At 51.6% G+C, this 13,299-nt stretch overlaps 1 protein-coding gene across 9 annotated transcripts in view; it reads left to right on the plus strand.

Annotated features, from left to right (window-relative positions):
- LOC125150732 (kinesin-like protein KIF12) overlaps positions 1-13,299 on the plus strand; it is a 41,069-nt gene that overhangs the window by 23,252 nt on the left and 4,518 nt on the right. For 8 of the 9 annotated variants that reach the window (XM_047831003.1, XM_047831004.1, XM_047831006.1 and 5 more), the window contains 6 exons: positions 3,743-3,953; positions 5,202-5,344; positions 7,047-7,123; positions 7,954-8,070; positions 8,537-8,638; positions 9,399-9,445. In XM_047831003.1, coding sequence (XP_047686959.1) covers positions 3,743-3,953; positions 5,202-5,344; positions 7,047-7,123; positions 7,954-8,070; positions 8,537-8,638; positions 9,399-9,445 — 697 coding nt within the window. The remainder of the gene's footprint in view (positions 1-3,742; positions 3,954-5,201; positions 5,345-7,046; positions 7,124-7,953; positions 8,071-8,536; positions 8,639-9,398; positions 9,446-13,299) is intronic. The other variant, XM_047831009.1, reaches the window with a different exon arrangement.

Raw genomic sequence — 13,299 nt, forward strand, 5'->3', positions numbered from 1 at the left:
GGCTGGGACTCGTCTGTAGGTGGCCCAGCTCTTTGGAGGGGAGGAAATAACAAAGCCTAGAAATGGGTGAGCAGTGAGAACATCCCTTCTCCCGATGGCAGGTTCTGGGGTCCCGGGTGCTGCCCACCTCCAACTTCACCATGAATGGACAGGTTGCACTCTGAGTCCAAGGGAACTGGATAGAGTCAGGTATCTGGGAAAAGGTCTGGGGCTGGGTACCTCCTCGGGGGGAAGGAAGGTCACCCTGCCATCCCCTTCCCCCGTTAGCAGAAGAAGGCCCAAACCTTGACCACGCCCTCTGGTCTGAGTCCCAGCCGGTGTCTCTGATGTCCCTGTTGGTCCAGTCACCGGGTCCTTCCTTCTTCCTGCAAAAGCTTGCAGGGAGTTGCTTTCTGGGCCTCCCCCGATTCCAAATCTGACCGGCCATTCCCTTCTGAAAACCTGCCGGCACTCCCCACACGCTCCAGACTGACAAGCAGACCCCTCGGCCAGGCGTCACAGTCCTGCCTGCTGGGCCTCGGCCCCCTCCCCGGCCTCGCTCTCCCCACTTGTCTCTCCCCCCAAGCTCCAGCCCCGTGGGTTTGATGGTTGTGGGTTGGCTGGTTGTGTTTTGCTTTCCAGACGCATCTCTGTTTCTCTCCATTGGCCTCCTCTCTGGCTGTCGTCGTCCCTCTTTCTGGAACACCCTCTTCCCTCCTTGGGCCCCTGCGCGCTTTTGTCTGGCGAACCCCTCTCTGGGTTAGACTCCCCTCCCCTGGCCGCTGCTCCCCGATCCCTGCAGGGACCATCTGTCTCCCCATCCTTTCCTCCCTCCCCCCCGCCCCCATGGGGAGTGAGCACAGGGAGGTCTGTCATATGCTGCATCATACCCCCAGCGCCAGGCACAGAGTGCGGACCTGGTGAATGAAGGACTAAATGAGTAAGTGATGGAGGAAAGCCTGGGCACTAGAGTCAGGCCCATGTGGCCCCCAGCTCAGCCGTAAGCTGGGTGACCTTGAACAAGTCCCACTCCTTCCCTGAGCCCCAGTGTGCTCATCTGAAAATGACCTTCCATTCCTGCTGCATGGGGCACATCTGAGGCGCTGAGGCCTCCTACGTGGGTAGGTCCTCCCCCTGGTTCCGGAGGTGGCCAATTCCTGTGCGCTCTTGGGCTCTGCGGCCCCAGGAGGGCAGGGGCCCCAGAGCCTCCACCCTCCTACCCTGATGGCCAGAGGCGGAAGAGGGGTCAGCACCCCCGGACCACTGCCGACCTTGCATCCTGTGGCCCAGGGTTAATTTTTAAAAAGCAGCTCAAAGTCCAGATGGGCTCTGGAAGAGTTTGCTCTCTCTATTTGCTCTGGTTAATAATCTCAAGAGGGTAAACATCCCCGGAGGCAGGCGGAGAGATCGACATCTAGGCCTCCGTCCTCCCCCAGGAGAGGCCGTGTGGCTGAATGAACAGTCCCCTCCAAAAGAGACAAGGATTTTGTGTGCCCCAGCCTTCCCAGGGGGCCTGGAGGGTCGACAACCCTGATGCAGACCTGCTGGGAAGGTCAGATGAGCCGTGATGGTGCTGTGGGCAACCTTCAGGGGAGGGCTCTAGTCCTATCGAGTCACTGTTATTTTTTCATTTTATACCAGCTTGGTTTCTCCAAAAAGACACCTGGAGCCCGTCATGCATACAGGGCAGTTTACAGAGCACTTTCACACACTGCCTCACTTGACCTCTTGGCAGACAGAACAGGGACTGTTATCTTCAGTTTACAGATGAGGAAAGTGGGCTTCAGAGAGGGAAAGTCATGCACAAAGCAGAAAAGAAGCTTTGGGTTCCGGAAGCTCAGGGCTTCCGGTTCCCAGTTCTCTGCCTCTGAAGTCAGACTGCCTTCTTACCACCACCGCTAGCCAAACCATAAAAGACCGAGAAGCTTTGTGAACAAGAGGGAAGGTAATTGTCCCAGAAATCTAACCCGAGACGGTTGCTGTGGCTAAACTTGGAACGTGGCTTTGAGCTCCCTGGCAGCCAAAGCAAAAAGGAAATGCCATCAGTAGCCAAGCTGTCAGTGATGGAGCAAAGGAGACACACTCGCTTAGGAAGGGAGACATCCTTGTTCCCGATCCTGGTGAAAGGAGAGGTAGTGGGTGGCTCTTACAGAGGGACACGACATAGCATTTGTCGGTGCTACTGTGCGGGGAAGAATTCCCAGATTCTCACACAAGCGTGGGTCTTGCTTTTGGAACCCCCTGTCTGTAGGGGCCATGCCCAGCTGTAGCAGGGGGCCTAGGGTGAGTATGGAATGTTCTATGCCAAGAACAGGGAGGACGTGAGGACAGCAGCTCTGACTGCTGGGAAAGAGATCTTCAAGGAGAGGACCTGTAGTATCACTGGCAAGAGTCTGAGCTTTGGAGACAAACAGACCTGGGTTCTTTAATACTCTCATTTAAATTGCTTCATGAACCCTAAATAGTTCCCTAAGGCTGCCGTGAACAAAGTATCGCAACTGGGTGGCTTAAAACAACAGGAGTGTAATCTCTCACAGGTCTGGAAGTTAGAAGTCTTGACACCTGATTGTCAGCGGGGCCGCGTTCTTCCTGAAGGTTCAAGAAAAGAATCCTTGCTTGCCTCTCCCTGGCTTCACACGGCCGTCTTCCCTGCGGGTCCCTCTGTGTCTGTGTGTCTGAGTCTCCCTCCCATGTCTCTTATGAAGACACCAGTCATTAGATGCAGGGCCCGACCCCACCTTAACTAATCACGTCTGCAAATGAGGTCACGTTCTGAGGTTCCGGACGCACGTGAATTTTGCAGGGGACGCTTGTGTTCAACCTGCTATCAACACATTCAGCTCTTACCATGTGCCAGACCATTGCCCTAGTGCTTTGCCAGGCGTAATGCCCACGCCCTCCCAACCGTGCTCTGAGCCAGGACCTGTTCTCTCCATTCACTGATGAGGAAACCAAGGCGCTGGGAGGGAAAGTCACTTGCCCAAGGCCAGCAGGGATGCAGTCTGCCTCCTGAGTCTGCGCTCTCGACCACCAGCCACTGCCTCCTGTCCCAGCAGCGCTGCGTCCCAGCAGAGAGGCCCTGGGCAAGGCACCTTACCTCTTGGAGACTCAAGTCCCCCGTCTTTAAAGGGGAAAAACAGCACCTACTTTCTAGGGCTGCGGTGGGGATTGAGCTCAGTTCTGCGGTGTGCATGAAGTGTTGGAACAAAGATGGCACACAGCAGGTTCTCGGTGAACGGGAGCTACGGTCATCATCATTCCTTCTATTATTTGCTCGGGCTGTGGGAAGCCAGGAGTCAGACGGGGAACTCTGGGGACAGGATGCCTGAGTTCTAGTCTGGGCTGTGCCTTAGACCTCCCTGCGGTCTGTGCTACAGAAGTCATTTCTTCCCCCTTGGGTCTCGTTTCTCACGTGAGGAAGGGGCCCAATCAGGCTCATCCTGCCGGCTCCCGGGGGCGTGAGGTCCAGGTGGGATGAGCGGAATGAACGCCCCAGCGGGCGAGGCTCGTCTTCCCCTGTGGCAGGTGGGGAGGTCTCTCCGGGAGCCATTCTGGAGCCTGAGCCCGGCCCTGGGCTGCATCTGGGCCACGTTGTGTTTGGTCAACGCCTCCTCTGAAACAGCCTCCTTGACCCCTTGGGACTACTGACCCCGGGGCAGGGCGCTACAAGGGATCGATCAGACCTGGCCTTGGGGCCCTGATTGGTTCCAGCTGAGCGGGGCAAATACCAAGGTCACCTACAGGCTGCAGGCCCCCTCCCCAGTCTCAGTTCACAGCTGCTGCAGGCAGAGAGACGGTGGCCTCTCTGTCCCCAGACTGAGCTTGTGAGTGACACCGAGGCAGAAGAGCCCAGAACCATGCGGAGCCTCAGGGCTCTGTTTCTGCTGCTGACTGCCTGCCTGGCGGTGAGTGCCAGCCCCGTGCTGACGCCGCCCGATGACATCCAAGTGCAAGAGAACTTCGACATCTCTAGGGTAAGGCTGGCCTCTCAGGCGGCGATGGCGGGGTGTCTGAGCAGGTGGGCCTTGCAGGGGGGCCAGTCTCCCAAGCCGAAACTCGGGGGCTGGGTCCCCAAGGGCCCTTCCTGCTCAGACCGCCCGGGATTCGCCGAAACTACAACTTTGTGCACCTGCCATTCCGTTGGGCCTCTCGTCTGACGATCTCTGAGTCAGATGCCCTCACGTGTGAACCTGCCTTCTTGGGGGCGCAAGGGGAATCCGTGCTTCAGTTATAACCCAGCCTGGAAAAGGCTTCGTGCTGTCTGCTGCCCCTGCAGCCCCCTCACAGGGCTTAGCTTTTCGTGACCTCCTGCCCCCCTCCCCCCGCCCTTCACCTTTCGGCCCCTTCCCCCCCCCCCCCAACCCCTGTTACCATCCTGGGCCCTCTGCCCTTACGGGCCTGGCTGTGGACAGAGGTCTGGGTGGCACGGGGCAGACGTGAGGGGTAACGGGGAGCAGAGAAACAGGACGGAGATCGGGCTGGTGGGATTAAGAGAGCCGGCTGTGTGGGGGAGCCCCAGGACCACTCTCTGACCCCAGTTCTGTCCCCAGTCACCGGGTGACCTTGAACAGGACCTTGCCCACCCAGGGCTCAGTGTCCGCATCGGTATGAGGGGCTCTCAGACCCTTCTGGCTGTGGATTTTGTCTATGCTAGAGACAAGCAAGGGTTGTGGGTGGAGGGGCCCGGAGGAGCAGGGTCCTGGGGTCATCTGGGGTGGCGAAGCCTAGGAGGCTCCCCGGGGTCTTCGGGGGTGTGACGGCTCTTTCCACCCTTTGCCCTGTGGGCGGGAGAAAGGGGCAGCAGGCTTGTCCTGAATTCCTAGTTCAAGGAAAGGAGACCATTTCTAACACGGAGCTATGGGCTGCCTCCAAGGCGCCGAGCTCCCTGTCCCCAGAGGAGTGAAAGACGTGACTGCTGCTCTGGGGGCCATGGTTGACGATGACCTTCAACCACGGGGATTTGTGCCTCATCCACGTGAGCAGCACAGATCCTGTGCCTAAGCAGGGTAAGGCCTTCCCCCCAAGCAGCATGGGACCCCGTGCACACACCCCCTTCCTAGGCTTGCTGCGGTAATGTGGCGCCACCATTAGGCCCCATCCGTCCTCGAAGCTGCGTGGCCTCCAGTTAGCTACTGGACATTAAAGCTTATCCTTGGCGTAGAGAGGAGGGAAGGGAGCAGGTGTCTGAATCCAGATCCTCGGAGCTTGTGGCTCTCTCCTAGATCTACGGGAAGTGGTTCCACGTGGCCATGGGCTCCACCTGCCCGTGGCTGAAGAAGTTCATGGACAGGATGTCCATGAGCACGCTGGTGCTGGGCGAGGGGGCGACGGACAAGGAGATCAGCATGACCAGCACTCGTTGGCGGTGAGAACGGGGATGGGGTGGGAGGGGCGAGGGGGACCAGGGCCCATCTGCCACCCCTGCCCGGCTTCAGTCACCACCCTGTCCCGGAGAGTTAAGGTCTCTACCTCCAGCCGGGACCTTGCCTCCGAGCTCCAGGGCCCTCCGCTGCCCTCCACCACGCAGTGCCCTGACACATGCCTATTTTGCAGCCTGGTTTGCAACTCGATCCTGCGGTGTCCCTTAGCTCAGTCAGGGCCCTGCCAACCCCCAGGACCCAACCTGGAAACGTGGGTGGGAGGGAGGCATTGAGACTCCTCTCTCTGCTGCCACAGGCTGTTCAGTCCACCGTCAAGCCCTGTCCATTCTCCTCCTAAATCCCTCCAAGCTGCCCTCTGCTCCCTTCGTTACCATCCGCACCCTGCCAAGCCACCTGCCTTTCTCTCCTTGCTGTCTACGACACCCCGTCTCTACACTTCTCCCCACCTCTAATCTCCAACCGTTTACCCAGCAAACAAAAGACCTCTTGAAAACTCGCATCTGCTCAAACTTTTCCATAGCTCCCTATTGCCCTGTGAATAAAGTGCAACTCCATTAATGGGGCCTTCTAGGCCCCTCCCAGGACTCACCAGGTATTCGGTGACCGACCCAAGTAGACTTTCAGCTCCTGAAACCCTCCACCCTCTTGCACCTGATGTTCCTTCTACTGGCGAAACGTCTCAACGTCTCCCCACCTCTCTGGGCTAATTCCTATGGATCCTTTAGGACTCAGGTTCTAGGTCACTTCCTCCAGGAAGCCATCCCTGACTGCCACCCTCACCCCCACCCCCACCAAGGTTCAGGTTACACACCTTCCTTTGTGCTCTTGGAGCACCTCATGCTTCTCCCCACTTGGCACACTGATTGCATTTGCCTCTGGTCTGCTCATGGGCCCTGCTCAGTCTTGAGGTCCATGAGGGGACAGAGTCCATCCTGCCCTCCTCTATATCCTCAGCCTGTCACACAGTGCCTGGCACATAGATGCTGCTCGATAAATGTTGATAAGATAAATAACAATCATCGTAACAACAGCTAGTATGTGCATAGTGCTTACTCTAAGCTGTTGTGGTTTTTTTAATGTTTATTTTTGAGGGAGACAGAGAGCAAATGGGGGAGGGGCAGAGAGATAGGGAGATACAGAATCCAAAGCAGGTTCCAGGCTCTGAGCTGTCAGCACAGAGCCTAACGCGGGGCTCGAACCCACAAACCGCGAGATCATGACCTGAGCTGAAGTCGGGCGCTTAACTGACTGAGCCACCCAGGCGCCCCAAAGCTGTTTAATAGTATCCTATTGGATCCTGACAACGGCAATTTGAGGTGTCATTATCCCCCTTTCACAGAGGGACCTGGGGCCAGAGAGACACAGAGTAATAAAGGAATTAAAGCATTCATTCATCACTCCCCGCCTACCCGTGCGTCAGTCTGATGTGCAGATTTGGTTCAGGAAGCTGATGTTTAGGGCTGGCTTTGCCAAGGGGCAAGATTAGTCCCTTTTTCCTCTGTCCCTCTGTTCCCTTGTATGTGCGTGGGTCTCCTAGGACTGGCATGAGGATTAAACAGGATGTTTGGAAGTGCTACATTCCAAATGACAAAAGGAAAACATGTGAAGAGGACCCCGCAGGAGAGTGGGTGTGGGGACCACGGTCTCTACCAGCGGTTACCTTTCTTTTGGTTTGTGCATCTCCAGGAGAGGCACCTGCGAGGAGATCTCCGGGGCTTATGAGAAAACAGACACTGACGGAAAGTTCCTCTATCATAAGCCTAGTAAGTTGAATTGGAGGCATCCTCCGAGGCTGTCTCCCCTTTGCTGAAAAACACCTTGTGGTGTCTTAACCTGTTTTTCCTTCTGCCTCACCTCTCCGTGCCCCCAAAGCCTTCCCTCCCATTTTTCTGAGATGTCCTCTGGGCTTTCTGTATGTATTCCTCCTCTTTCCCTTCTCCCGCCTTCTCTCTCGTGCACTCATGAGCATCCAGAACGAAAGGGGTGTCACTGAATTCTGAGGATAACATCGGGAGTTCGTCAGCATTCATGGTGGCCATCTGCAATCAGCTGATAAAAATTATGCTAAACATCTACCATGTGCAGGGTGCATGGTGCTGTCACAGAAGGAATTTATTCCTTCTGGACGTGAATTTATTCATTCACCCAGCAGATGTTTATTGACTATGCTCTATGTGTCAAATAACTGCACTGGAAGTGGAACCTATGAATGTTTGGGTAGGTGGATGTTTGAATAAATAAATGAGAAAATAAGCAAATGATTGGTAAACGAGCGCATATATGGATGGCAGATAAGTGAGTTAATCAGTCATCTAACAGATAAACCGATGGGTTAATGGGTGGAGGAAAGAAGGGGGGAGAGAAGGGAAGGGAGGTGGAAGGGAAGGAAAGAAGGAAGGGAATGGTTTGATGTATGGAAAGGATGGATGGGTGGGATGATGGTGGATGAATTAATGATAAATATATGGAGGAGGTGGATGGATAGATAGAAGGATGGATGAACAGATGATGTACGGGTGAATAGGTGAAGGAATTCAGGCTAGAGGAGCCTTCTGACAACCGATGCCTTTCGCCTCTTGCATCGCCCATGCAGGATGGAACATCACCATGGAGTCCTATGTGGTCCACACCAACTATGACGAGTACGCCATCCTTCTGACCAAGAAATTCAGCCACCACCATGGGCCCACCATTACCGCCAAGCTCTATGGTAACGGCGTGGAGCTAGATAAGTCCGCAGGAGTTGGGGGCGGGAGGAGGCCAGTGATTTAGGGACAGTGGAGTGGGGAGGAGTCGGGAGTTCTGCTCCATCCTTCTGATAAAACTGTAGTTGTGGGAAAGGTGGAAACATTTACTCCCCCGGGAGGAGGTAGAGCTCAGTCTCCCGTCTGAGGTAGAATCCTTTTCTTTTGGTTTTTGATTCCAGAGTTTCCGGGTCTGTAACAGAACCAGCAGAAAAAGCCACGCGTGGGGATTTGGGAGACCTGGGGTCGGAGGGAGTCTGGGAGGGACACCTCTTCTTCTTGTGGAGCCAATCTTTCCATAAGTGTATTGAGGAGATCACACTGGGCTGATAGCTTCCAGCTCCTAAATGACAATCACTGGGCAAAATAATCCCAGGCCTTGCTAGCCTAGGCACCTGTGGTTCGAGGCGTCTTCTCTGCTTCCCATTGCAGGGCGACAGCCACAGCTTCGAGAAAGCCTGCTGGAGGAGTTCAGGGAGGTCGCCTTGGGTGTGGGCATCCCCGAGGACTCCATCTTCACAATGGCCGACAAAGGTAAATGCGACCCCGCCCCGCCCCACCCCACCTTTCTGTCTCCTCGTCATCCTTCACAGTCCTCAGAGAGCATCTTCCCAGGCCCTGGGTCTTTCCTGTAACCCTCTGAGATACGTAGGATTATAGTCCCCCTCCCCTCTTTATGGAGAAGGTAGCCGGGGCCCCTAGATTTGTTCCAGGTCACACAGCAAATGTGCTTGGTAGAGCTGAGACTAGAACCAATTCAGCATTCAGCCTTGTGCCACCTGTTAAACTGAGGTTATAGCCAGAATCCACAGGTAGCTCGCAGAAGGCAATCCAGTATTGGGGTCAAGAGTATGGGCTCGAGGTAGAGTACCGAAATTCAAGTTGAGCTGTGTGGCTTCTGGCTAGTCAACCTTCCGGAGCCTTATTTTCCTCATCTGTAAAATGGGGCATCATACTGCCTCTCTCATAAGTTGCTGTGGGAAGTCAGTGAGAGGAAGCCTTTAAATACGATAGCGCTGTGCCCAGTGTCTAGTAAGTGCTCAGTAAGTGTTAGCCATTGCTGTTCTTCGATGGTGCTGCTGCCGATGATGGCGCGGCCGCCAGCTTGTCGCTTTTCCAACGAATGACCTTCAGCAGGCCACGTGAGTGGAGCCATTCATGAAGTGGGCTAATGCACAAGACAGTTTCCCAGCTGAGTGCCCACCCGGCACGCAGTCATTAGCATTATGACAGAAACAAAGCCCTCTCTGGGTCTTGGCCCTCTTACTCACCTCTCTCTTCTGTCCTGGCCTAGGTGAGTGTGTCCCTGGGGAGCAGGAACCAGAGCCCTCTCCACTCACGGTGAGCACTTTTTCCCACCCCATCCCCACCCTGCCTGATTTTTGCTGCCCTTGCTTAGGTCCCCCTGTGGTGGTGGGTGGGGTCATTGAGAGAGGTTGAGAGAAGGCAGTGGTAGGCATGGGGTCTTGAAGTCAGAACCCTCCCCCCGCCCCCCGCAGGGCTCAATCTCAGATCTGCCATCTGGGCCAGTTGCTGCCCTATCCAGACCTCACTTTTCCTCATCTGTGAAATGGGGTAGTTACACTTACCTTCCATGGGCTAGAATTCAGTGACATATTGGACAAATTCTTAGCATAATGCCTAAAGCCAGTGAAATACTCAATAACGAAATGATGATACCCAGTACTTAAGAAATAAAAGACAAAGTCAATTGATCTCCAAAAAACCAGCAAACCTGAGAGCAGGCAGCTTCTCAATCAACTGCTCTATCTACTATTCTGCCTTTTGATGTTTTGGGCTTCCTTACTCTTCTGCTTTATTTTTCTGCCTTTACCATATTGATTAAGCTTTCTTCATTTTTTTTCTGTGATTATTTGGAAATTATATATCCAGATTTATTCTACCAACGTGTGTGTGCATATACATGCGTGTATACATGTATAAATTTTCAAGGCTATGTTTCTGAACAAATATATATTATAAATATATTAGAAACATAGTCTCAAAAAATTTTTTTAAATACAAGAAAGAAAAGAGTGTCCTTATTCCTACATAGAATCAACACTGTTAACATTGTTTGCTTCTGTGTTTTTAAAGAAAAATTATCATTGATTTTACGAAAACCAACATGTGCTCGTTATACAGAATTAAAATTTAAAATGATAAAAATAAAATAAATAAATGAAAATAAAGAATTAAAATCATGCTGAAAAGGATACAGAGTAAGAGTTTAAGAAAATGCCACCACCCAAAAACTACCAATATTCACATTAATCCAGCAATTTCGGCACATGCACATGTGGAGGGAAGGACAGATAGAAGGAATGCACAGATTTATGCACAGATTCAGGCATACTGTTATTAAATGGGATGATATCGCAGATGCTATTTTGAGTTTTAAAAAGCATTCTTTGCAGTTTTATTTGAATTAAGAAAAAAAAACAACACGGTTGGACTTTTTGAACTTCAAATAAGCATCTGTCGCCATCTTTCCCAGTCACTTAGTAAAAGTTCTGGAATGGATTCTACACTCACTCTTGGTGAATATAACCACAGCGTCTCCATTCCTGAGTTACTTATTTCTATCAATCTCTTCATTAGTGCCTTCACCAAGTGGTATTTACAAGGCGGGTTCATGGGTGTTTTAATCCTTGGATTCTTCCGTTTGAGAAAAGTCTGCCCATTTCCTTCATACTTGAATGGCATTTTGCTTGGGCGTCACATTCTTGGGTCATGTTTCCTTTCCCTCGGAATGTTGTCTGCACTGCTCTGTTGTTCTCAAGCGCTAATCATCACTCTGGGAAAGCCTGAGGCCAGCCTGCTGTTTCTTCTCCTTGTAAGCAATTTGTTTCTTCTGCCCAGATGCCAGGACAAACTTTATCCTTGAACTCTGTATCTTTTTTTTTTTTTCAATTTTTTAAAGTAAGCTTTAAGCCCAATGTGGGGCGTGCACTCACGATCCTGAGATCAAGAGTCACATGCTCTACTGACCGAGTCAGCCAGAACACTCCACAGTCAGTATCTTAACAAGGACATGTCTTGGTGTTGAGAATTCCATGCCAGAATTTCCTGGAATACAGTGTGCCCTTCCCATCCACAGATTACATTTTTTCTGTGGGGTTTTGCTACTTTGGCAACACTTGTTCTCTCATCCTGGACCATCTTTGTCTTCCACACATGCTAGGTGTTCTCAGTTGCTTTCATCTGTATTCACTGGGCTTCTCCCGGGATTCTCACTCGTCTTTCTTCTGGGACAGTCATTCCATTTAGCAGCATCTATTCTGTTCCTTGCTATTTCTGACTTATTCACTAGCTCTGAATGTATGTTGTCTTCATTCTCAATTTTTTATATCTAGGCCTGAATTTTGTCTTTTATTGTATTCTGAATTTTGTCTTTTATTTACCACTTTGTCTTTGAGTCTTGTTTTAATGAATATATGTTTTCATTAAGCAATTCTATAGCTTGAGGCCACTGAAGAATTTCCTTCAGCTTGTTGAGTTGTAGTTTCTTCTACATTGGTGTCATAGGTGGGGTTTCCTAGATCAACACCTGTAGAGCAGGTGTGAAGGAAGAACTGGGCAGGAGAAGCGGAGCTGTGATGTGGTCATGATGCCTCAGCCAACCCTGTGGGAGCTCTAGAACTGGGGGGGGGGGGGTGGTGGACCTTTGGAGTTGTCTCATGATGGTGCCAAGGGGTGGGGCCTTAATACCCGGATTTTGATCATGTTCTGGGGATCAGCCTGGGGGAGGAAGCATGACCCTGAGTGAGAGGGGTCCCCTTAGCTGAGGCAGTCCCAACAGGGGCTGACAGCTCAGGCTGGGAATGTAAGCCCACTCCTCAGGGGAGGTCTAGGCAGTTCATGACAGGAGCCACCACAGTCGGGCTCTTTCTATAGTGCGGCCTATTTACTCCTTCATCTCAGAAATGGGTCTGGATAGTCTCTGTGCCATTTCTTTTTATCTTGTTTCTGCTCAGTTTTAGCCTGTCTTCTGTGATATGGTGGGGTGGGGGGTTTCATTTATTCCTTGGTCATTTCCCCCAATAAAATTGAGCTGAGCCCCCTCCTACCCAAATGTAGTCTAAGGTCTGGGTATTTTGTGTTCCATCGACTTTTCTGAAGTCCAAGGAAAGGGTGGGAAGGAGCAGGGGTGGAAGAGCTTTCCTAAGGCATGCCATCTTCGCTGGAATACCCTTGCTTGCTTTCTCTTTTGAAGAACTACGTGGGGTTCATTCCACCTGGTCAGGGCAGTGACATCTGTCTGCTCCATGTCAATACCCCTGGTGCATTAGATCGTGTAGTCCCAGAACCTTCACTTAGAGAGAGAAGGCCTCTAGTCTGTTTCCTCTTTTCTTCCCAGAAGTCATCTTCACGACTTCTCTGTCAGAAGAGGAAAAAGAAAAGGTCCCTCAATTTCCTTCTCTCAGGATTCGGGAGTCTTAGGGAGAATAATCAGAAATTTAATGACTTGGGAGTTAGAGGGCAGAGTTAGGAGTTGACCATCCTGTTCAGCTCCAAAATACTTGATTTCTTTCCTTGATCAACCGTTTTACTTTTTGCTTTCAACTATGCCCCTTTCCTTGACTGAGCCATGCTGATGAACATTTGGAGATTGATATTCTGAATTCATTTTTTTGCTGTTAGGAATTGGAAAAGGCGATTTTGAGGGAAATTTACATCTGCCATCTTCATCCCCATCTTGACGGAATCTGTATTTCTTCATCACTGTCAAGAATGAAACCATAACTGGTGTCTCCCCTTGCAGAAAAGAAAAATGGAGCACACTTTCCATTTCTTCTTTCCAGGCTTCCCACATGTCTGTTTTTGTGGATGTAATCTGAGGTTGACATTTATATTTTCCACCCTTTGTTAAAATTTTTTTTTAATGTTGATTCTTGAGGTAGAGACAGACAGACTGTGAGTGGGGGGAGGGGCAGAGAGAGAGGGAGACACAGAATCCAAAACAGGCTCCAGGCTCTGAGCTGTCAGCACAGAGGCTGACACGGGCTCGAACTCACGCGCTGTGAGATCATGACCTGAGCCGAAGTCGGATGCTTAACTGAGACACCGAGGCACCCCTCCACCTTTTGTTCTGAGAATTACTTTTAACATTTACATTATGTGACCATTGTAACAACCATTTAATCTCAACTCTGTTTTATTGGCTTTATAGTTTATCATAATTTCTTGCTATT

Source organism: Prionailurus viverrinus, chromosome D4 (assembly GCF_022837055.1).
Source record: "Prionailurus viverrinus isolate Anna chromosome D4, UM_Priviv_1.0, whole genome shotgun sequence".
In the NCBI taxonomy this organism is placed as follows: domain Eukaryota; kingdom Metazoa; phylum Chordata; class Mammalia; order Carnivora; family Felidae; genus Prionailurus; species Prionailurus viverrinus.